Source organism: Mustela putorius, unplaced genomic scaffold (genome assembly GCF_011764305.1).
Source record: "Mustela putorius furo isolate JIRA1106 unplaced genomic scaffold, ASM1176430v1.1 tig00000095_pilon_pilon_pilon, whole genome shotgun sequence".
Classification (NCBI taxonomy): Eukaryota; Metazoa; Chordata; class Mammalia; order Carnivora; family Mustelidae; genus Mustela; species Mustela putorius.
The window spans coordinates 24,629,112-24,651,517 of NW_025421280.1; the positions used below are offsets into that span (position 1 = coordinate 24,629,112).

The window sequence follows — 22,406 nt, forward strand, 5'->3', positions numbered from 1 at the left end:
GACATCCACCCTGCTTTGAATAGGGTGTTATTTAGAGGACTTTGTCTTCAAGCAGCATGCTTGTGCTATAGGCAAATGCTCCATTCATTCATCTAAAAGAGAAGTTTTGGGTCTCATCACAGATTGTGAGCGTTGTTCCAGACCCTAGGGCTATACTGGATACCAAGGCAGCCAAAGTTTCTGCCTTCGCATTCAGCCTCTGAAACCAACCCCACTCCTGGAGATGGGTCCTAGTCTTCCCTGGCCCTGGGCTAACTTATCTACCCTTTCCCCGCAGCCAAACCATGTTACTAGAATCATCTTTCACAGTCTTCTCCCATCTCAGTTCTCAAGTTCTCCCAAAGTTGGCCTCCAGCCCAGTGGGTGCTTTATCCTGTTGATCCTTTCATACATCAGAGAGGAGGGAGGCTGTGTCGGCTCATCTCCAGGGAGTCAAGTTTTCCAAAGGGCAGCAATTAGGACTATTCAGATCTCTGAGAGGTCACCATGCCAATGGGGCAGAATGAAGTCAATGGGCTTCAAGGCCTGAGTCATCCTCTAAAGCTCTTTTTGACCCTGAACAAAGGAATCCTATGGGTTACATCAATTATATTCCAGCAACAAACTGGGTTCCATAGAAACATGTTGTTTTCTAGAAGAGAATTCCAGTAGAACTTTAAAAAATGACAAGTTACATTCACACAGGTGGATATGAAAATTTGACTTTATTTATCAGTCCTATGAGAGTAATTTCATACTGCTTGTATTTATGTGCATTACCAAAAAAGCATCTAAAACACTTGTAGGGGTGTCTGGGTGGCTCAATCATTAGGCATCTGCCTTCAGCTCAGATCATGATCCCAGAGTCCTGGGATTGAGCCCTGCATTGGGCTCCTTGCTCAGGAGGAAACCTGCTTCTCCCTCTCCCACTCCCACTCCCCCCTGCTTGTGTTCCCTCTCTCGCTGTCTCTCTCTCCGTGTGTCAATTAAATAAATAAATAAAATATTTTTAAAAATAACTAAAACACTTGTAACCAAAACATACCAAGCAATAAAAATCTTTTTAGGACAGATTCAGCCTGGGAATAAGATAGAGCCCAACAAGTTAGCAGTGCTTGGGTATTTCAAAAGATAAACATGTTGGGGTGTCTGCGTGGCTCAGTCAGTTAAGCGGCCAACTCCTGATTTCAGCTCAGGTCTTGGTCTCAGGGTAATGGGATCAAGCCCCATGTTCGGCTCCATGTTCAGCAGGGAGTCTGCTGAAGGATTCTGTCTCCTCTCCCTCCATCCCTCCCCAATTAGTGCATGCACTTATGTGTGCATGCTTTCTCAAATAAATAAATCTTAAAAAGAAAAGAAACAAAGACATCTTTTTTTTAAAAGATTATTTATTTATTTATTTGACAGCGATCACAAGCAGGCAGAGAGAGAGGAGGAAGCAGGCTCCCTGCTGAGCAGAGAGCCTGATGTGGAGCTTGATCCCAGAACCCTGGGATCATGACCTGAGCCGAAGGCAGAGACTTTAACCCACTGAGCCACCCAGGTGCCCCAAGAGGTCTCTTTCTGATACTCAGAGACAGGATGTTTACAAATGGTTTCACCTGTCAGCACACCCATAGTAAAACCCTCCCCATGGAAGTGGGGTCTCCAAATCCAAAACTCTTCTTCCTACTCATCATACCCTTGGCCGAGAGTTCATTATTGTCTCTGATGGATCAGACGAATTGCGCTGGAGCCTAGCATGGAACCAACCAAGATTCCTGCCAGGTTTCGATCCCCCATTTAGAAGACTAAACAGACATCAAAACAGGCCCTGAGATGTCTATTTTTATTATTTTACTATTTTTACTATCTAAACAGTGTCCTGTCTTGGGAATAGAATACCTTCTCCATACTATACTCCATTTTAAAAGTACTACATCCACCAAGTTTCTTGAGTGACCTTCTACAACCAACCCACCAAGCCAGCTCTCTTGCACCTCTCCTGAGTAAGCCATCGCTCATGGAAACGAGGTGACAACTGTCCAGAGGAAGGGAGGATGGGGACTCTGAGCTTCTCTTATAAAATGATGCAGTCTAAAGATGATACATTTTATTGCTTTAAAATTACCATCACCCTTAAACAAGGGTGTAGTGACCTGATGCTAAACCTTGTAAACTTCAGGAGGTGGAACCGACATTTTGAAGATGCACCCAGCAGATTGTGAGTGGCCTAGAGAGGAAGTTTTAAGGGAAGGGAGGGAGTTGGGGTGACCGGGTTTTCGTGTATCTGGGCAGGTGGGGCACTGGTTACAATGAAGAATGAGGTTGGGGGTATGTGAAAGTTGGGGGTGGGTATGGAGAAACTTTCTGGGAAAATCTCCTTAGAAGAAAAATTTATTTGCTCTTTAAAGTCTCAAGGTAGAGGCAGGCTTTAAGTGAACTCATTGGATGGCCTTTGGTGACTCTGAAGATTTTCACTCATAGAAACTTAGCGATCTATTCAGTTGTTTACCCGTGACTGTCACCGTCTGTTTGCATCCCTTAACCTAACAAGGGTCAGGTACCATACTTTGCTTATGAGGAACTGTTAGAAGATGATGCAGCTAAATCTGGGACCTAATACAACTTGACTGAGGCCAACCAGCTACAAACATGCACAGTAAGTTCTCTTCCTGTGTATTTAAATTGTATGAAAAGTCAGCCCAATCCTGTAGGTACTTTGTAGCTTCCAAACAAACAGCACCAACTCCATGGTCCTTGTGAAATGCCTGCTACCCAGAACCTTCTCCTGACCACCAGGGCCTTCCTCCAGTGAAGGCATAGTCCTGTGGACCAGCTAAGAGAAGCGAGTTTGAGGGCGATGTCTTTGAAAAACCCTTGGAACCCTCTTGGAATATATTTATGGTGACCCTATTTCTTCACCAAACATTTTGACACAGGATCAGATATTGGTAGCCCATTTGCAGTAGGGATTGCTCTAGAAAGTCCAGCTTATTCAGTTTCTCTGGAGACAGAACTGGGAGGATCTATTTGCAGGATTTAGTCCCTGGAGTGAGTGAACTCTGGGTGGTTTCCTCCCAGGGAATAACCCCTCATACGAGATGTCTCAGACTGACACTTTCTCCTGGAGCTATGGCTTAGTTTTCTAAACCAAGAACCAAACCCCGGGGCCTCAGGTCCTGGCCAAAGTTACAGGGGATGTGGGAGACCTTGCTCTTAAAGAACAGCTTCGTTTCCTGATCAAGACCCTGAAATCCCCTTTAATCTGTATGATTTGTGACTTTGGGAGTAAGAGAAATCAACTCCAGGCAGCTCAAAAGAAAGGAATTCATTCTATGAACACAGCAGTCCCTCATGGATCCCAAGGCCAGAAAGCAGCCAGACTCCTGGAAGGGACCAGCACCAGACTGGAACGTCGCCCAGAACCTTGGAAGGCACTTTTTTCACTTCCTATGCTTATTCTCCAGGCGTCTGCTTCCCTCCTATTTCCAAGTGGTTAGACTTCTCTGCTTTCCAATCAGAGTAGGCTCAGACTGACACCCCCACTCCCAGAGTGCTCAGGTTTTCATGGTGTTAGTTTAGATGCGGGGAAGAGAAAGGATTCTTTCTCGGTCCCACCCCACCCTCTGGGGAAATGTCTGCTGGGTCAACACTGTGCTCTCTCCTGAACCCAAGTCAGGTCAAGGCTTGGTGGTTCAAACATGGCTGTCTTGGGGGGGGGTGCAGATTTGGAGAGAAAGAGCCAGAAAGAACTTCTTCTCTGAGTTTGGTCCTGAACAGTGAGGGTAGGAGCGTGACTGGGTCCCATCAGGAGGTCCATGGATCTTGGTCCTGTGGATGCTTGCCATTTGGTCATAGTCCCCTTGGGTCTATGGAGACTGTCATTAGTTTATACTCAGTACACTTTCCACTATTTACTTCAGAAGCTGCTTCTTCTCCATTCCGTGAAGGCCTAAGAGAAATCATACAGTATTTGTCCCTTTGTGGTTGGCTTGTTATTATTATTTTAAGCAGGCCCAGCATGGAACCCAATGTGGGGCCTGAACTCACCACCCTGAGATCAAGACCTGAGTTGAGATCAAGAGTTGGACATTCAACCGACTGAGCCACCCAAGTGCCCTTATGATTGGCTTATCTTACTCAGCATAACGTCCTATAGGTTTATTCATGTTGTAGCTTGCATCTGATATTCCTTCCTTTTTAAAGGCTGGATAATATTCCATTGTATGGATGCATCACAGTTTGTTTAATCATTCATGCACTGATGGACACTTGAGTTGCCTCCATCTTTTAGCTCTTGTGAATAATACTGCTAGGAACATGGGTGTACAAATATGTCTTCAAGATCTTGCTTTTGATTCTCTTGGGCGTATATGCAGAAATGGGATTGCAGGACGCCTGGGTGGCTCAGTTGGTTAAAAGTCTGCCTTCAGCTGAGATTATAATCCTGGAGTCCTGGGACTATTAGTCCTATTAGTAGTTCTAAGGTTTCTTTTGTGTGTGTTTGTGGGATCTTTTGCGTTTTCCGTCTGTGAGGTCATATCATCTGTGAATAGGGATAAGACTTTTGTTTCTTTTTCTTTCCTGATTGCTCTAGCTAGACTCAGCACTATGTTGACTAGAAGTGGTGAAAGTGGACATCCCCTCCTTTCAGGACCCCACTGACACAAAGTTTAGATCTTTTGTTATTGTCCCACACGTCCTGAGATTCTGTTCCTTTCTGAAAGAAGAAAATTACTGGGGCATTTGGTGGCTCAGTCTGTAGAGTATGTGACTCTTGATCTTGGAGTCATGACTTTGAGCCCCATGCTGGGCTTAGAGATTGCTTAAAAAGAAAAAAAAAAGAGAAAATTACTTTCTTCTTGTTGTCCAAATTAGGTAAATTTTATTAACTATCTACAAGCTTGCTAATCCTTTCCTCTGTATTTTCCACTCACTGTGGGGCTCATCCCGTGTTATTTTTGTTGTCGATTTTAGTTAATTCATCTTTAATTTATAAAATTTCCATTTAGTTATTTTTATATATATATTTTTTCATGTCTTTGCTGATATATATATATATTTTTTTACTTCTCCCATTTGCTTAAAGAGTGCTTGTAATTGCTTGTTGGAGCATTTATATAACTGCTTCAAAATCCTTGTCAGATAATTCCAACATCTGCGTTGTCTCAGTACTGCTATCTGCTGATTATCCTTTCTCATCTGAGTTGAGATTTTCTGGGCTCTTGTTATGAGTAATTTTGGATTATATCCTGGGCATTTTGAGTACAGGGTTATGAGACTCTCCCCTTTCTACATATCTATTTTAGCAGACAGTCAAGCTGTTTATATTAAGAACGCATGGCCTGGCCCACTTCTGTGGGCTATATTTTAAATGTCAATTACTTTTCAAAGCCTTTGGCTGTTCATTTGTGGTCTGTTGCTCACGAACTACCCGGAGGCCAGTCTGAAACCTGGGCAGGATTCCACACCATCACTGAGCTCCCGAAGCTTTTGCTGTATTTATCCTGGTCAGTTTTATAAATGGGATGTGTCCAGGACTAGATACGTTTTTTTTTTTTAAAGATTTTATTTATTTATTTGACAGACAGAGATCACAAGCAGGCAGAGAGGCAGGCAGAGAGAGAGGAAGGGAAGCAGGCTCCCTGCTGAGCAGAGAGCCCGATGCAGAGCTTGATCCCAGGACCCTGAGATCATGACCTGAGCCAAAGGCAGAGGCTTTAACCCACTGAGCCACCCATACACCCCAAGGACTAGATACTTAAAGCCGTCCATTCTGCTATGAATTTGTGTCCTCTCCCCCTCCCTAACTCCCCAAATTCATATGTTGAATCCTTAATCCCTCCCATGATGGGTTTTGGAAAGGAGCCCTTGGGAGTTCATTAGATTTGGATAAGATCAAGAGGGTGGGGCCCTCATGATGGGATCACTGTCCTCGTAAGAAGAGGCCCCAGGGAGCATTTCCCTCCCACCCCGTGCCCTGTGAGGACACTGAGAAGGTAGCAGTCTGCAAGGCAGGAAAGAGCCCTCACCAGAACTGACATGTTGGAGCTTTGATCTTGGACTTCCAGCCTCCAGTACTATGAGAAAATGGCCCTCAGGCTTCTTTCCCCCTTTCTTCAGCAGTCCCTGCTGCCAGGACACCAAGGCCTTAGTGTGTAGACTGTCTTGCCTCTTGGGAGGCATCTGCAGAGATTCCTGGCTGGCCTTTTCCCACCTCTCTCCTCCTACCTTTCGGTGTAGGGTAACCCTTCAGAACCCAGGCCATTGTGACCCTCCCCTGCCAACACCCTTCGGTGGCTTTCCATGCCCTTGGAAGAAGCTCCAAGTCTCCCAGCCAATGAGGTCCTGGGGGGTATTTCTGCAGACTCACACCTAGTCCTCACTCCCAGTCTTGTGTTGCTAAATGTATTCCCCCAAAGCCACCAGGACCAACCAGCCCTGAACCTTACCTTCATCTGGGTCATGTTTTCTTTACTAGCCTGCTCTTAAGAAGCCGCCCCCCACCCAGACTAGAATTGTGGGGCAGCTTTGCCTGCCATGGTTCCCAGTGTGAAAGTCCCTTAGAGTCAATGGGCTTGAACTTCCTGCTATCTTTATCAGACTGTGGCTCCAGAGCCAATGCTCTGGGTTTCTCTGCTGTCCTCTGGCTGTCCAGCACCGTGACTGGTATGCGGCAAATGGGCCAATGAACGAATCTCCATCTGTGCTTGGATCCCATCGTAGTTCATGATGGTGGGCCCATGCCTCCAAGAGTCCCTTGCCTGCAAGCCTAGACCTCACTTCTCCCTCTGTTTAATTCCTATCTTCCTCCTACTCAGCAGGAAAACCTCTTCCATCATAATGCTCTTGCCTGAGCCCAGCTGGCCTTCATAGTTTATTATTTGACTTGAATCCCACGTTGAATGAGACACCATGGTTGGGAGGAAGGGCTCTGAGCCCTGTTGGCTGGGCCAGGTGAGCACGGGACCTGGGGAAATGCTCTCCCAACCCTTCTCATCTTCTGGGGGGCTCCCATTGCCTTGATGAAGCCTTCTGGGCTCCCTAGGGATATGGATGGAAGCATTGCCCTGCACACTGGGGCCCTTAGAGCACGAGATGGCCACACTTGCCGCTATCCAGAATCGCCCCTGCTTTGCTGTCTGTGCTTGTACAGCCTACAGCTTCCAGATACTCTACAACATGGTCCTCGGAGCCTTTATCTTGGCTGGAAACTGTTGCCAAGGTCCAGTCTCAGTTCGTGCTTTGGGAAGGAGCAGTCCTCTACTGGGGACCCAGGAGAAGGTTGGGGAGTGACCGTGACATTACAAAGTCTAGAACATAGATGGCAAACACTTTGCTGGGATGGCCAGATCCATGTGAGCTGAGCTGACAGAGAGCTGGCCAGTGCAAGCGTGTGGGGATTTAAAATAAGCCATGAGACACAGAGCGCACACATCCGGGGTTCCCGGACAACCAAGCTTTATTAAAATTATCCCGATCTGATCGAACAGTTCCAGCAACCATGCTTTGAGGGAACCAATTAAACTCCCATGAAGGAGCAATAACATTAGATCAGTTTCTTGGCAAAACCTTATTTTTGCAGTTATTTACGATACAGCTACTTCCGCAGACGGGTGCGTTTCCCTTCTCATAAAAGGAAAATAAGAGAAAGGATCACGGGAAACTGTTTCTAGGAGAGATGTGGGAAGACACTGGTGGGCAATGTTTAAAGTGGGACCATGAAGATCAGCTGCCAAACCGTGCCCCCCTCACTGTCACCCCGGCATGTGCTAAGAATTTAAAATATGTAGATTTTAAAATTAGGAGGTAATTAATTATGTGGAAATAAAAACTGCTGCATGGAGCTCTGGTATGAAATAATCTCGCCTTGAGGGATACTTGGGCTAATATCCAGGGCCCCTGTGGAACGGGCTGACTTGGCTGATCATTCTCACCTGGGGCCTGGGGTGGGGTGGGGGACATGAGCCGGTAGACCCGGCACAGGTCGGGGGGAGTGGGACATCCATCTGGCATAGCTCAGGGACTCAGGCATTTGCACTGACTTTTCCTGGTAGAACCACCTCAGGGCTTTGAATCCTCTTGTGTCAGCGAAGCAACAAGCTCCCGGCCCACGTTTGCCCGCTTTTCGGTCTCATCTAGATTGTTCCGCAACCTCAGCTTTGCTTCCAGTCTCTGCCTCCATTCCTCTCTGAGCCTGAAAATAGAAACCAAACAGCAAGCAGAGCAACCATGTCCGTGGTGCTTGGTCTGGGGAGGCCTTCCCCGTCCTGAGGGTGTATCTGTGTGTGTGTGTGTGTGTGTGTGTGTGTGTGCGCACGTGTGCATGCATATTCAGGTTTTAAAAGGTATGCAGAGGACTTGAAATTTAAATATATGCATATCTTATATTTTATAGGTATATCTTTAGCTCTCACTTCTGCCCAGCCTCGTCTAGTCTTAATCCTTCAAACTTTTCCTTTGAGAGTGCAATGTCTTTCAAGTACAGGGAGAGGGGCGCCTGGCTGGCTCAGTGGGTAGAACACGCAACTTACTTTTGATCTTGGGGATTGGAGGTTTGAGCTTCATGGTGGGTGTAGAGATTCCTTAAAAGTGAAGGAAAAAAAAAAACACACACACACAAAGTACAGGGCGGGGGGAAACCTCTGTGCATCTAGAGTTGTTCACTCAGCCAAGCTATCTTTCAAAAAAAAAAGAGGTGAAATAAAGATGTCCTCAGCCATACAAAAACTGAAAGAATTCATCACCAGCAGCCTGTCCCTACAGGACAAGTTAAAGGAAATCCATCAAGCGGAGGGGGAATGACTCCAGGTAGAAATCGGAGTCTGAAGGATGGAGGGAAGGGCCCCTGAGAAGGTGACTGTGTGGGTATATTAGTCATTTTGCCTCACAGCTTGACTCTCCCTAAAAGGTAGTCAGTGTCTGAAAGCAAACCTGTTAATGATGTTGTGTGGGGTTTATGACAAATGTGGAAGCAGAGCCCTCCTTTGCACAAAGGCCAGGGGATGAGCAGTGGGGGGTTGTGTGGTTAGAAGCCTCTCGTGCCCTATAGGGGACCATGCGGCACTAGAGAGCACACCGTGACAGAAACCCTAAAGCAACCCCTAAAATACCATCAGGAGATACTGTGGCAAAGCCGACAGAGGAGATGACATGAAATCAGGACAAATACTTAATTCACCCCAAAGAAGGCAGAAAAAGAAAGGAATGAAGAACAGATGAGAGAACAGGAGACAAAAAACAAGATGGCAGATCTAAACCCAATGACACCAGTTAGCGTTAACGATGTGAACCACTCGATTAAAATGCAGGATCATTAGGAGTGCTGGGTGGCTCAGTCATTAAGCATCTGCCTTTGGCTCAGGTCACGATCCTAGGGTCCTGGGATCGAGCCCCACATTGGGGTCCCAGCTCGGCGGGAAACCTGCTTCTCCCTCTCCCACTCCTCCTGCTTGTGTTCCCTCTCTTGCTGTGTCTCTCTCTGTCAAATAAACAATTAAATAAATACATCTTAAAAAAAAAAAAGCAGGATCGTCAAATTGAATAAAAACCAATGTTGAGATAGATGTCACCTGCAAGAAAATCACTTTTGATATGAAGGTAGCAATAGGTGAAAATTAAAAGTGTTAGGAGTTAACTGGACACTTAGGGAGTTGGGTCCAGGGTCCCCAGCAAGAAAGCAAAAGAAGTTGGGACAGCTCAGACAAGACCACGCTAGCATCCTGTCCAGCAGCCTCTGTGGGTGTCACTTGCTAAACATCCTGAAATAAAACAACATCGGTCACTATTGCAAGGTGAGGCAGTTCGTCTCCAGATGTCAGCCCCAAAGACTTGCAACACAGGAACAATGACCCCATAGGTAGACAGGTGCATGAGCAAAGCCCTGACTGGCACAGCTTAGCAGCCAATCCACAGGGACCCACACACAGGATGCTCAAGATAGTTCCTCAAAAGAGTTTTTTAACCCCGTAGATTTGGATGCCCAAACAGCAGTCCTCCTGGGTCCCCTCCCTCTCTGGGAGCTTTATACTATGGCTCAATAAACTTTGCTTTGCTGCCCACCAGTCTTTGTCTGATCTACTCCTTCATTCTTCCAGGGCGCGTGACTAAGAACCGTGGACACTAAGGGAACAGAAATCCTGTAGCAAAGGATGGAAATAGATTCCATCTTAACCCCAGTCAAAGAAAGCCAAGTAGTTGTAGTCAAGCCAGGCAAGGTAGATTTCAAAGGCAAGAACATTACCAGAGAGAAAGAGGTTTTTTTTTTTTTTTGCAGTAAGGGGTCATTTTTTCAAGAGGATATAACAATCCTAAGTGTTTGTAATAAAGCAGAGCTTCAAAATACATGGAGTGAAATGAGACAGAGCTGTAAGAGAGAAACAGACAAATCTGCCATTAAGGCTGAAGATTTCCATAACCATTTTCCAGCTGTTGAGAGAACAAGCAAGACATCAGTCAGGCCATGGAGCACTTGAACAACAATATTGACCGCCCGCTCCCGTCGGATGGAGGGCAAGGACTCTCCAATAGCCCTTTCTTCTTAGTGTCTGTGGTAAAAGTAACTGGGAGAAACCAAGGCACAGGGAGATCTGTCACCCTGGCGTTCTGCCTCTGCTGCCTTTAATCCTGGACTAAGTGGCCGAACTGAGGATGCAGGGGAACAGACCGTAGGCGTGTTTTCCTGTCCCTGCCTGGCAACCACCTAATGAGCTGGGACAGTCTTTTCCATTTTGTGCAGGGACAAGGCGGATTAGAGGGTGAGAGCAGAGACCCTCCGGAGGGGGGTGCATGGTTCAAACGGGAAGGGGAAAAGCAGAAAGCTTATTTCCTGCACTCTTGTGTCAAGTGCATGGACGGAACACTGTGCACATATATTTTCATATTTTTAATGAACTGAGGTTTGTTTCGGAGCTGATTTGCTCTCCTCTCGGCATGTACCTCGCTTTCTGCATCTTCTTCAAACAGCTCTCCTGCACCTGAGACCTTCTGTGTGTTCCCCGGGGGGGGGGGGATTGGGGGGTGGGACGCAAGGCTATGCGCGGTGGGGAGGCACACCTATGGGCAGCGTGGGTGGCATGCTGAGCGGCCTGGCCTGGGGAAGGGAGAGAGCAGGGACCACAGAAATGACTAACTGTCCATCCACCTCAGTTTCTTAGAGAATCCCTGGAGGATACTCCCTAACACGACCCTCCGGCAGCTAGGACAGCCTGCTTCTCCTCCTCGCCTGGGGCCAGGAATATGGCCAAGCAGGTTTCCACGTGTGGAAGAGGCTGGTTCCTGTCTAGGGCTCAGGAGGGAGTTTGGAAGGCAACTGTGAGTTTCAGTGGTGCGAACTGGTGCGTATCATCAGCCCAGCAAGCATGCTCAGGTGGAGTCATGGCCCCGCTGTCAGGCAGCACACAGCTGTCCCACCACCTGTAGAGCACTGCTCTACAGGGGGCAGACTGGCATGTGGCCGGCTCAGGGATGGGCATTAGAGGGGTGACAGCTCATGGGCCTCCCTCAGAGAACCCTGCGGGGGCCTCCTGTGTCTTCACCCAAATGAGCACTAAGCATCGATCACTCTCTCTTTTGCTTGGCTGCTTTTCATGGACACATCTGCTAACCTGTTCCCCAAATTTAGTGTAACCCTCATGCCCTAGAAACAGGGACAGAGAGGAGAGATTTTTCCATTTACAAAGATATGCATGGAAGTGTCCATTTGTTAAAGTGCAAGAATGATTAAAATTATTGCCCACAACCAGAGGTGGTGGCAGGAACATATGTAAGGAAAATAGAAATAATTATGCCCTCTAAGACGCCAGTCTGGCATTCTTCCAGGGAAATCTGTTTTGTTCTTAAAAAAGAAAATAAAACAAAGGTGGTGATGCGTTTGTGGTGGGGACATTGATGGTGGTGAGGTTGTGTGCGGGGGAGAGGGGGATCTATGCGAATTCTACTTTCTGCTTAATTTTGCTGTGTACCTAAAACTGCCTTAAAAAGTAAAGTCTATTTTTATTTTTTAAAAGATTTTATTTATTTATTATATAGAGAGAGCACCCACGTGCATGAATGGAGGGTAGGGGCAGAGGGAGAGGGAGAATCTTAAGCAGACTCCCACCAGGGCTCCATTCCACGACCCTGAGATCATGACCTGAGTTGACATCAAGAGGCGGATGCTTAATGGACTGAGCCACCCTGACGCCCCCAAAATAAAGTATATTTAAAAAAACTAATTTGAAAAAAAAGTAGACAAAGGAGCCACATACTTTCTCAGGGCACTTCTTCCCAGGCGATACTCCTCGTATTCCCGGTAGTAGGTCTGCTTGCCAATCTCCCGCTCCCAGAAGCGCTTGAGTTCGTGACAGGTGTTCCCGCAGAAGACCTCCCGGCGGACGTACTGATTGTTCATCCCCTGGAAAAGGAGATGTTAGTGGAACCCCGGTGGAACACGCTCCCACAGACTCTGGAGGGCAGAGAGTCTGTGGACCCAGACCTAGCCACTATTGGAAGGGGACCCTGGCCAGCCGCCGAGCCTCACCTGGGGGATGACGTCACGGCCTCACCGCCTGTTGCCAAGATACAGTGATGTGAATGCCCACGCTCCCTGGCAATACCTCTGACCTTCCTTCCTCCTCCCTTTCTCCCCTTTGAGAAGCATGGGCCGTCTCGGCCTCCTAACAGCAGGTGATGCTCGCCAGGCATAGGGTGCGTGGTCTGTTTCATTATCTCAGCATCCCCGCGAGTAGGCGTTCCTGTCCTCGTGTTAGTGGTGAGACGTGAGAGGAGTTACAGGACCTGCCTGTGGTTCCGCGATGCAGAAGGCAGGCCACACACTTATGTTTGAATGTTTTCTTGAGCCCTTCGCGGATCAAAGTGATCCCCGTGTCTGACGCCCTGGGAGCAAGCAGATTTGGGGTGCGCACATGCGTGCACGCGCTCTTATATGGGGCTCTACCTGTTAGACACTCCAGAATGCTCGCCGTTCTACACGAAGAAACCCTGCCCAGCTCCCAGACCTCAGTGAGGCCAGCGGACAGGCCAGAAGCAGGGACTGGAAGGGCGAAGGGGGAAGGGGGAGGAGCAGCCGGCTATTGGAAATGTCCAGGGAGAAGCAGCGACCAGGCAGTGGAGGCCAGGTTAATGGAAAGTGGATGTGTTCGGGAGGCATCTTGGGCGTGGCCAAGTCCACCCACCAGATGCAGGTGAGGGGCTGCCTGACACTTGAATACCTGTGCACAGATGGGAAACAGGGGAGGGGTCTTGAGCAGTGCTGGGCAGTTTGAACTGCCTGGGTGCTAACATTGTGTGTGTGGGGGAGGGATACTGAGGGGACATCTGGACCCAGAGTCTGGCACTCAGTCTAGGGGTCTAGACCATAGCTCGAGGTAGAGATCAATGGGGATGCTGGAACACGGCGGATGGAGAGGGCTTCAAGCCAGATATTGACTCTGGACCTGTTTGTCCATTCACTGGACACCTTCTGTTTGTCGATAAATTCTCCAAGCCTCAGTTTCTCAGCTTTAACATTTCTCTGAAGGGATGCATGGGCGGCTCTGTCTGTTAAGCGTCTGCCTTGGGCTCAGGTCTTGATCCTGGGGTCCTGGGATCGAGCTCCGCATTGGGCTCCCTGCTCAGGGGAGTCTGCTTCTCCCCCTCCCTCTGCCTATTCCCTGGGCTGGTGCTCTTTCTCTCTCACTCACTCTCAAATAAATCAATAAAATCTTTAGAAAAATTTCTCTGAAGATGAAATTTGATCATAAATGTGAAACTATTTAGCAATGTATAAATTTCTGAATAAATATAACATGTCATTTGTAAACCTCAAATTGTACAGGGCATAATATTATAATTAACAGTGAGTAATAATAACCTCGCCCAACTTTCTGTAGAGTTGAAATAATTCCACTTCTCTTTCCTGCTGGATCAGTGGCTGTTGACCTTGGCTGCCGGCTGGAATCTCTCAGGGAGCTTTGTGAAAACCTGACACCCAGGCTTCATAGCGGCCTGCCATGTGGCCTGGGCATCCGGGTTTTTGAAAGTTCCCCGTGTAGCCAAGGTGAGAACTGCCATCTTGGATTGTGTCCTCTTGTGCAGTAGTCACGTCTGTGTCCAGTGTTGGTTCCAAGGTAGCTGAGGTGGTGAGGACTGAGCATAGAGGCATAGAGATGTCACAGCCATCTTTGCAAATTAGGCACTGTTTTCCCATTTTGCAGGTAAGAAAACTGAGGCTTGGAAGTAGAAGTTTGACTTTTTCAAGTCATTCAGACGGTAAGTGGGGCAGGATCACACTCTGAGCCCAGGCTCCATCCCCTGCCCCCAACTGTTCCCCACGAAGGAGGTGAGTGATTTTCTTACCTCCTGGAAGGGCTCAGTGATCTCATATGTTCCTGGCAAAACTGGAGAGAGCTCATTGATGGCAGCCAGCCCCCCAGCACAGAGCAGAATTTTTCGGAAATGAGGATTTTTCCTGTTTTATTTCAATGTTGGGCGTGTCGCGGGGTTCAATAATTATCTGTTGAATTGAATAAATTCCCCCTTCTGCTGGGGGGATTTATTATCTCTCTCCGGAAGGGTTGGCCTGGGAGTTTGTGGGGTCCCTTTGCAATGCTGCAGACATTGAGGGAAAATTGTGTAGGGAAAGTGGGAGGGGCTGTCCCCTGTCACCTTGCCTGCCCACTGGGCCTGGAGGACCTGGCAGGATGCTGTAGGGCTGTTTCTCTGGGGATTGGGAGGTGGAGGGGTGGGGGAGGGCAAAAGAAAGAATTCTCTGATCCTGATCATTTTGAGTTGACCTGACGCTTCTGGCATTCAGGAGGGAGTCACTTTGGGGAGGTAAATGCTCTTTAGATTTTTGTGTACCCCCCAAATTTTGAGGGCTAATTTTACTCTGAAGGTTTTTTTTCATTTATTTAGGAAAATAGAACCCCGAGCCTGAACACGGACTGTGTTCAATGTCGGGCACTTTACAACCGCTCGCCTGGATACCCTAGCTGTGTTTGGGTCTGGGAGGGTGCCAGAGCTACGGATGTAGGATACAGGTGAAGAGAATTGTTGAAAACAAGGGAGGCCCCCCACCAAGCGCATGAGCACATCAAGGCTGGTTGGTGGCATGTGGACAACAAGCTGTGGAAACCACTCACACTCCATCTGCTCCAGGCCCCTTTTGGGCTGAGCTTCTGGGGCCCCAGGCCAGGAGAGAGTCACTAAGAGCAGAATCACAGACCCAGCGCCCAGGGCCAGGCGCGCATCACAGGGGAGTGAGACACCTGTGCCCAGCAGGGAGCCCGTTCCCCCTCCACCGTTGAGCATCAGAACACTTTCTCTTGGGCCCTGCTGGCCAGAGGAAAGAAGAGTTTGGGAAAAATTGGGCCCATTTGCAGCCATGAATGTAATACACTCTACACCCCTCTCACAGATGCGGACCCACCCTGTGCCCCGGGGAAGGGCTGGCCTCCCACACCGGCTGCAAATGCCCACTGGACTTCCCAGCCCTCCTCAGAGCGCCCTGCCCTCTCCAGCTCTCTCTCTGTCTCTCTCTCTTTGCTACAGAGAGACTCAGGGTCTGTTTGAGCCTCTCCCTTCCCCAAGCCACACCCTGTGCCTGGTTTGCGGCTCTTCCGTCGTCCTGTCCTGACAGCTCCTGGAATCGGATATTTCAAGAAATCTCATCTTGCCTGTAGCAGCTATTGCAGACACGCCTGCCAGCCGGCGTACGGTGGCGAGCTCCTGGCTCACTCTGGGGACCCAGAGTCACGTCACAACAAGCAGGAGGGTAAGAGAGAGGAGCTCGGGCACCCTGCCGGGGTCACCCAGAACTCTGGGATTCTCTTTAGTGTGTTCTGCAGCTCAGTTTTGTCATCTGTGAAATGGGGTTGTTATGAAGATTCAATCAGATCATGTTCATGGAAATGCCTAACGCAAATGTGTGTCCAACCTCACACCCTGTTGCTGGATGCTGGTGAACCCAGTCCTGGCCCCTCCGATTTTCTCAGACTGTGGTCTGGCACAGGGACATCACTAGCCGCAGCTAATAGACTATAATTGCCAACCCTAAATTAAGTGTCACTTTTCCTTATTTGTACATAATATTGAATGTTTGGCTTCTTGAGTCTGTGGCTGAGGTTCATTAAGCTTTGTCTCCGGTCTGCTGGGCACTATTTAGGAACACTTAGATGGGGGTGCCTGCGTGGCTCAGTGGGTTAAAGCCTCTGCCTTCAGCTCAGGTCATGATCCCAGGGTCCTGGGATCAAGCCCCGCATCAGGCTCTCTGCTCAGCAGGAGCCTGCTTCCTCCTCTCTCTCTCTCTCTCTCTGCCTATTTGTGATCTCTGTCTGTCAAATAAGTAAATAAAATCTTTAAAAAAAAAAAAAAAAGGAACACTTAGATGACAAGGCCGAAGATTTTCAGGTTTTGGGATTGGACAGTGTCCTATACAGCATCATACTCAGTGGAGAATTTGATAAAAGCTTTTTCTTCTTCTTCTTCTTCTTTTTTTTTTTTTTTAATGAAAGCTTCTGATTGGTGTCATTCTTTTTTTTTTATTTTTTAAAGATTTATTTATTTCAGAGAGAGAGAGCACACAAGTGGGAGGGGCAGAGGGAGGGCGAGAGAAAATCTCAAGCAGATGTTGCACTGAGCAGGGAGCCTGACTTGGCTCTTGATCCCATGACCCATGAGATCAGGACCTGAGCTGAGACTGAGAATCGGACGTCGAACAGACAGAGCCACCCAGGCGCCCCTGAGTGGTGTCTTTCTTCTGTCCGTTCGCCTCTGATACCTCAGAGATGAGCCTCACCACGCCCATTCATTGGGAGGTGCCCACATGTGTGAGAAGGAAGATGTGTGTTTTCCCAAGGGGCTGCAGAGTTCCCAGTGGGGTGAAGACCGGAGCCTGTCTCCACTCCCATCTCCCCCGTGCTTGTTTACAACCTAACCAGCTGTTTTGCTGGAAAATGCAGGTGGCACCATGGTAAAAACAAGCAAGATCTACTCTAAGAAAAAGTGCATTTTACTGTTCGACAAATTACCTCATCTTCTTACCAACCTCTTCTAGTCATTGTCCCCAGTATGACCAGAAGTGGTAGCAGCTGCTGTCCCCAGTGGGGTAGCATCAAGGAAACAAAATTAATGACAACTTTTAGGAAAACACAGAAGTACAAGAGGAAAGGGGGCGTGTTAAAGATATCTGGGATTCCTAGGAGTGCCTGGATGGTTCAGTAGTTTCAGCCGCCAGCTCTTGGTTTTGGCCCAGGTTGTGATATCAGGATTGTGAGCTCGAGCCCCACGTCAGGCTCTGCACCCAGCAAGGAGTCTGCCTGAGATTCTCTTTTTCTCCTTCTGCCCCTTTTTCCACATTTCTCTCTCTCTCAAATAAATAACATTTTAAAAGATTTTATTTATTTATTTGACAGAAAGAGAGACAGAGAGTGTGAGAGAGAGCACGAGCAGGGGGAGATGCAGAGGGAGAGGGAGACCCACACTCCTCAATGAGCAGGGAGCCCGATGCAGGACTTGATCCTAGGATGCTGAGACCATGATCTGAGCCAGAGGCAGGCGTTTAACCATCTGAGACATCCAGACGCCCCTAAAATAAATAAAATTTAAAAAAAAGATATATGGGACTTCTAAGCCCCCAGTCCCCCAGGGCTGATATCAGCTAATACAGACTTCTTTCCAGGTGACTTTAGGTGTAACAGGAGGTGAGCGGAGCAGACTCATGAGACAGCACTACCGGTGACAGGAGCTGGGATGGGGGGGTGGGGCACAGGAGGAGTCACCTGACCCGTCTCAGGGGAAGGGACCTGCAGGATGAGTGGGTGGGTGCTCCCCAGGGGTAAGGAAGCAGAGACACTGCAGGGGCCTCTGATTTGAGGCCTGCAGAAGCAGAGGGGGTGGCCTGGGGTGGGGGCGGAGGAGGGCACTGACTGCAAAGGGGTGCAGGGACTTTCTAAGGTCATGGAAATGTTGTATATCCCGTTTCAAGAGACGGTTTGCCAAAACGAATTAAACTGTACATGGAAATCTGGTGAATTTTATTCACATAAGTGATATCTCCATAAAAGCAGAGAAGAATTGTCTTCTGTCTTTGGGCTAGAGAGAGAGTCATCCAAGTCCCCTCGTTCTAAGCCCTCGGGAGACTCTGCCAGCCCCTTGGTGTGGGGTTAGCCCATTCCTCCACAGGTAACAGGTGTTTCTGTGAACAGTGGTATTTCGGGTCCCTGGCTTCTAAAATGAAGACAATTACTCTACTTGGCAGAATCGTGACGAAGAAGATGTCAATAGTTGGAAAGCCCTTTGTAAACAAGGAGATTGTCCTTGATAAACAAATGGTTCTGTTCTCTCCATCTCTCTGACCAAGAACACCAGCCACTAGTGTCCTCCCATCGAGAGAATCAATAGCACAGCTTCCAGCCCATGGTCACCAACTGGGAAAAGCCATAACCTCCGTGACAATGAGGAGCTCAACTTCACAAAAGCTATTAGTGCTTAAAGAGCACAGCAGCGCAGACCACGTTCACAGCAGGTCACTTAGACAGACAGGGTTGAAGTTTGACCATCTGTGAGGTTTCTGTGCTGCACAAAGGGCTATTACTGAGTCCACAAACCAGAGGCACACTTGTCCCTTGTGAGCCCTGATGTCATGGAAACCATCTAATTTTCCAGCTCTTAGGCTACTCAGAGGATTAAACCCAAGTTGAGGAATGTGAGGGTTTTTTTTTTGTTTTTTTTTTTGTTTTGTTTTAAGGAATTTTGGCTTAGACTGATCATTCCTTGACTCTCAGCTGGAGTGGCTCATTATACACCAGCCGACCCCATGTGCCACCAGTCTTGCACATCCAACACCTTGTAAAAGCGGCCATTTTGTGATGATTTTTCACAACATTCCAAAAAGCTTCATGGAGATCATGGCTTGAAATAGAACAGAGGGTTCCAGTTCCAGATAAATGGAGGAAGCATATGGCACACTCTACCCCCTGTCTCTCCAAAGAAAGCAGCTCCAAAGACTGGACCCAGGCAAACGGCGACTGATTGAGGACTCCAAAAAAGGAAACAGTCACGGGTGGGTTGGAGAAGACCAAAATTCCCATCACCACTGTGTGGTGTGCTGAGTTTCCCATTTTTACTCTGGGATCCCCAGTTCAGACCCAAAGCAATAGAGGACCCAGAAGCGGCACCCAGCCAGAGAGAGCTCCATGTCCCCTGACTCAAGGGAGAAAGGAGAGTCATAATGTTCAGGGAACAAGGGAAATCACGTGCTTTTCCTTTTTCTACTGTCTCTGGTCTCTAGGAAGTTAGGACTTTAGGGAGGCTCAGCAATGGAATTGACCCCATGGCCGCAGCAGCCCAGCTGCACAGACACAAAATCCCCAGGGCAGCACAACTTGCTCTGCAAGGAGGGGCTGTGGTCTTCCTCTCTCCACTGCTTTCCTTCTCTCAGTATCCCTGCACTTGACCCCAGATGTGAATGCAGCACCAGAAGCACTCAGCAGACCAGGAAACCAAAGCCCTGGTTTCTGGCCAAAGGACTGCAAAGGGGAGTCCAGGGAACCGGAAATAACAGGGATAGATACCACGGAAGGGGCGGACCTTGGGAATGAGACCGCTAGAAGTTGCTAATGCCTAAGCTGGCCTCTGGGATGCACATGCATGGACCTGACCCAGACAGGGAACTAGCAGAGAGAAAATTGTTACAGATCTAGAAAAAATTGAATAGCATCACCAGCCAGCTAGATCTAAGTGTAATTTATAAATCTCTCCACCCAATGATGGCAGAAGACAGATTCCTTTCTAGTGCACCTGAAGCACATCACGGAAAAAATTCCTAGAACTAATTCCTAGCAAGGGTGAAGGATGTGAGAGCAATACATAAAAATCAGTGGAAGTTAGCAATGAACAACTGAAAACTGAGATTAAAAACACAACACCGTTTACGATAACTCCAAGTGAAATATTGAGGTACCTACGTAGCACAACATACAAAATATGTTTGCCAAAAACTGCAAAATGCTGGGGTGCCTGGGTGGCTCAGTGGGTTAAGCCTCTGCCTTTGTCTCAGGTCATGATCCTGGGTTCCTGGGATCGAGCCCCACATCGGACTCTCTTCTCAGGAGGGAGCCTGCTTCCTCCTCTCTCTCTCTCTCTGCCTACTTGTGATCTCTGTCTGTCAAATAAATAAATAAAAATCTTTAAAGAAAATCACTGGCCTTATCAAGTGCTGGAGAGGATGGGTGTGGAGCAACTAGAAGGCTCATACTCTGCTGCTGGAGATGCGGAATACAGGTATTAATCCAGAAAGCAGTTTGGCACTTTCTTACGAAGTTAAACATACATAGCAATCCCACTCCCAGGTATTTTGCCTGGAGAAAGGCAACTCGTGTTCCAGCGGAAATCTGCGCACCTGTACACAGTTCTATTTGTAACTGTAAAACTGTAAAATTTCTATTTGTAACTGTAAAAAAGCGGAAACAGCGTTAATAGCCCTTCAGGGAATGGATGGGTAAGAACTGGCAGACATCCACACAATGGAATTCTGTGGGGCAATAAAAAGGAACAAGCTATTGATACATTCAGTAACTTGGATGAATCTCAAAGGCATCGTGCTGAGTGGAAAAGAGCCAATCTCAGCAGACTATACATTCTCTATGATTCCATTTATAGGACATTCTTGGAGAGACAAAACTATAGTTGCCTGCGGTTAGTGGGAGAAAGTGAGGACAACCACAGAGGCTCGGCACCGGTGGAATTGTTCTGTATCCTGATTGTGATGGTAGCTACACAGAACTGTCCTTTTGATAAATTTCATAGAACCCAGCATGTGCATGAGAGTCCCTTTTTTTTGCTGTATGTTCAGGTAAAAATACAAATTTTAAAATAGGACAGACTTGTCTTTAGTGAAACATACCTTGACGTTTTGCTGATTGGGTAAGATTCAGTCATTGATTATTTAAAGATTATTTGGGGCACATGGGTGGCTCAGGTGTTAAGCGCCTGCCTTCAGCTCAGGTCATAATCCCAGGGTCCTGGGATCTAGCCCTGCATCAGGGGCTTCCTGCTCATCAGGGAGACTGCTTCTCCTTCTCACACTCCCCCTGCTTGTGTTCCCTTTCTCCCTCCCTCTCTCTCTGCCAAATAAATAAATAAAATCTTAATAAAAAGTAAAGATTATTTACTGTCCCCAAAACAACCCTGAACCCTGATACTCAGTTGTCCCATGAGCCAGCATGGGCATCACCTAGAGATTATTGCAAGCATAGAATTTATCAAGACAGAATCTGAATCAAAAACTGCATTTTAGGGGTGCCTGGGTGGCTCAGTGGGTTAAAGCCTCTCCCTTCGGCTTAGGTCATGATCTCTGGGTCCTGGGATCGAGCCCTGCATCGGGATCTCTGCTTGGCGGGGAGCCTGCTTCCCCCCCTCTCTGCCTGCCTCTCTGCCTACTTGTGACCTCTCTCTCTCTGTGAAATAAATAAATAAAATCTTTAAACAAACAAACAAACTCCTGCATTTTTACCTAATCCCTAGATGATTCACACGCGTATTAAAGTTTAAGAAGCTCTGCTTTAGAATCCCAAAGCCCCTTGAACATCAGCCCTCTGAGAAGCCCTCCAGGTGGCTGAGCATCTCTGTTTAAACATTACCGGAAGGTATCGTTTCTGGGGGTTGTGCATCTCTTCCTCAATAGGCACTGTTCTTCTTTCTAGTATTTCATCATATCAGAGTCATGTTAAGTGAACCCTGGCACCTATTTCTGGCTTTCTCACGGAGGTTAGCTCATTTTGAAGACATCATTTCAATATACATATATCAGGTATGGAAAAGCCCCACTAAAATTTCTAAGTCATTCCCAAGCAGATGCGAAGTAGGGGGGCTTGGAGGGAAAGATGCATCCCAGGGACTGAAAAAGACAGGCTCTTACAAAGACTATGTCCATTTCACTCGACCCGGGAAGGGCAAGATAAAACATCCATCCCAGGCACACTCAAGTTCAACACCCTGTACCTTGGAGATGAATCCGCTGTGGTCTCCAGCAGGTAGAAGGAGGGTGAGAATTGCAGCTCTGGGGCTTACAGAGGCTACGGCCTGGTCCTGAAACCTCCAGGCCCCAACCCTTTATATGCAGAGAGGAGGAGTTACAGAAAGGACTCAACCTTTCAAGGTTACATACTCCAGATTAGTAGCAGAGTCACAGAGGTCTCATTCCAGGGGACACAGTGGCCTCCTTCCTGGTGGAAAATAGCCCTTCTCCCCGGCTCCCCCTACCCACCCCAGGGCAGGCAAGCTTCTGTTCTGGCAGGCCCTGCAGGGACCATGACTTGGCTGGAAGCAGAGTGAGGGTTCAGAACATGTTCTGGATTATCCAGGAGCTCAGAGCTGCCGGGCATCAGGCAAAGCCGCCCTCCACCCTGCAGAGGATAAAAGAACCTGGGATGGTGTGACAAGTCACATTCAGAGGTCGCTTTACA

At 47.9% G+C, this 22,406-nt stretch overlaps 1 protein-coding gene across 1 annotated transcript; it reads right to left on the reverse strand.

Annotated features, from left to right (window-relative positions):
- Positions 1–7,412: 7,412 nt before the first annotated feature.
- FAM240A (family with sequence similarity 240 member A) lies at positions 7,413–22,036 on the reverse strand. The gene is made up of 3 exons (XM_013060466.2): positions 21,943–22,036; positions 12,210–12,355; positions 7,413–8,158 (listed from the first exon to the last, which is right to left on the reverse strand). Exons 2-3 carry the CDS (start codon positions 12,350–12,352, stop codon positions 8,026–8,028), a joined length of 276 nt encoding a protein of 91 aa, XP_012915920.1. The 5' UTR covers positions 12,353–12,355; positions 21,943–22,036; the 3' UTR covers positions 7,413–8,025.
- Positions 22,037–22,406: the final 370 nt, after the last annotated feature.

Coding starts and splice junctions, on each gene's coding strand:
- FAM240A (XM_013060466.2), bottom strand. CDS start 12,352: ATGAACAATCAGTACGTCCGCCGGGAGGTCTTCTGCGGGAACACCTGT. Junction 8,159..12,209: donor GGAAGAAGTGCCCTGAGAAA/GTATGTGGCTCC, acceptor TTCTATTTTCAG/GCTCAGAGAGGAATGGAGGC.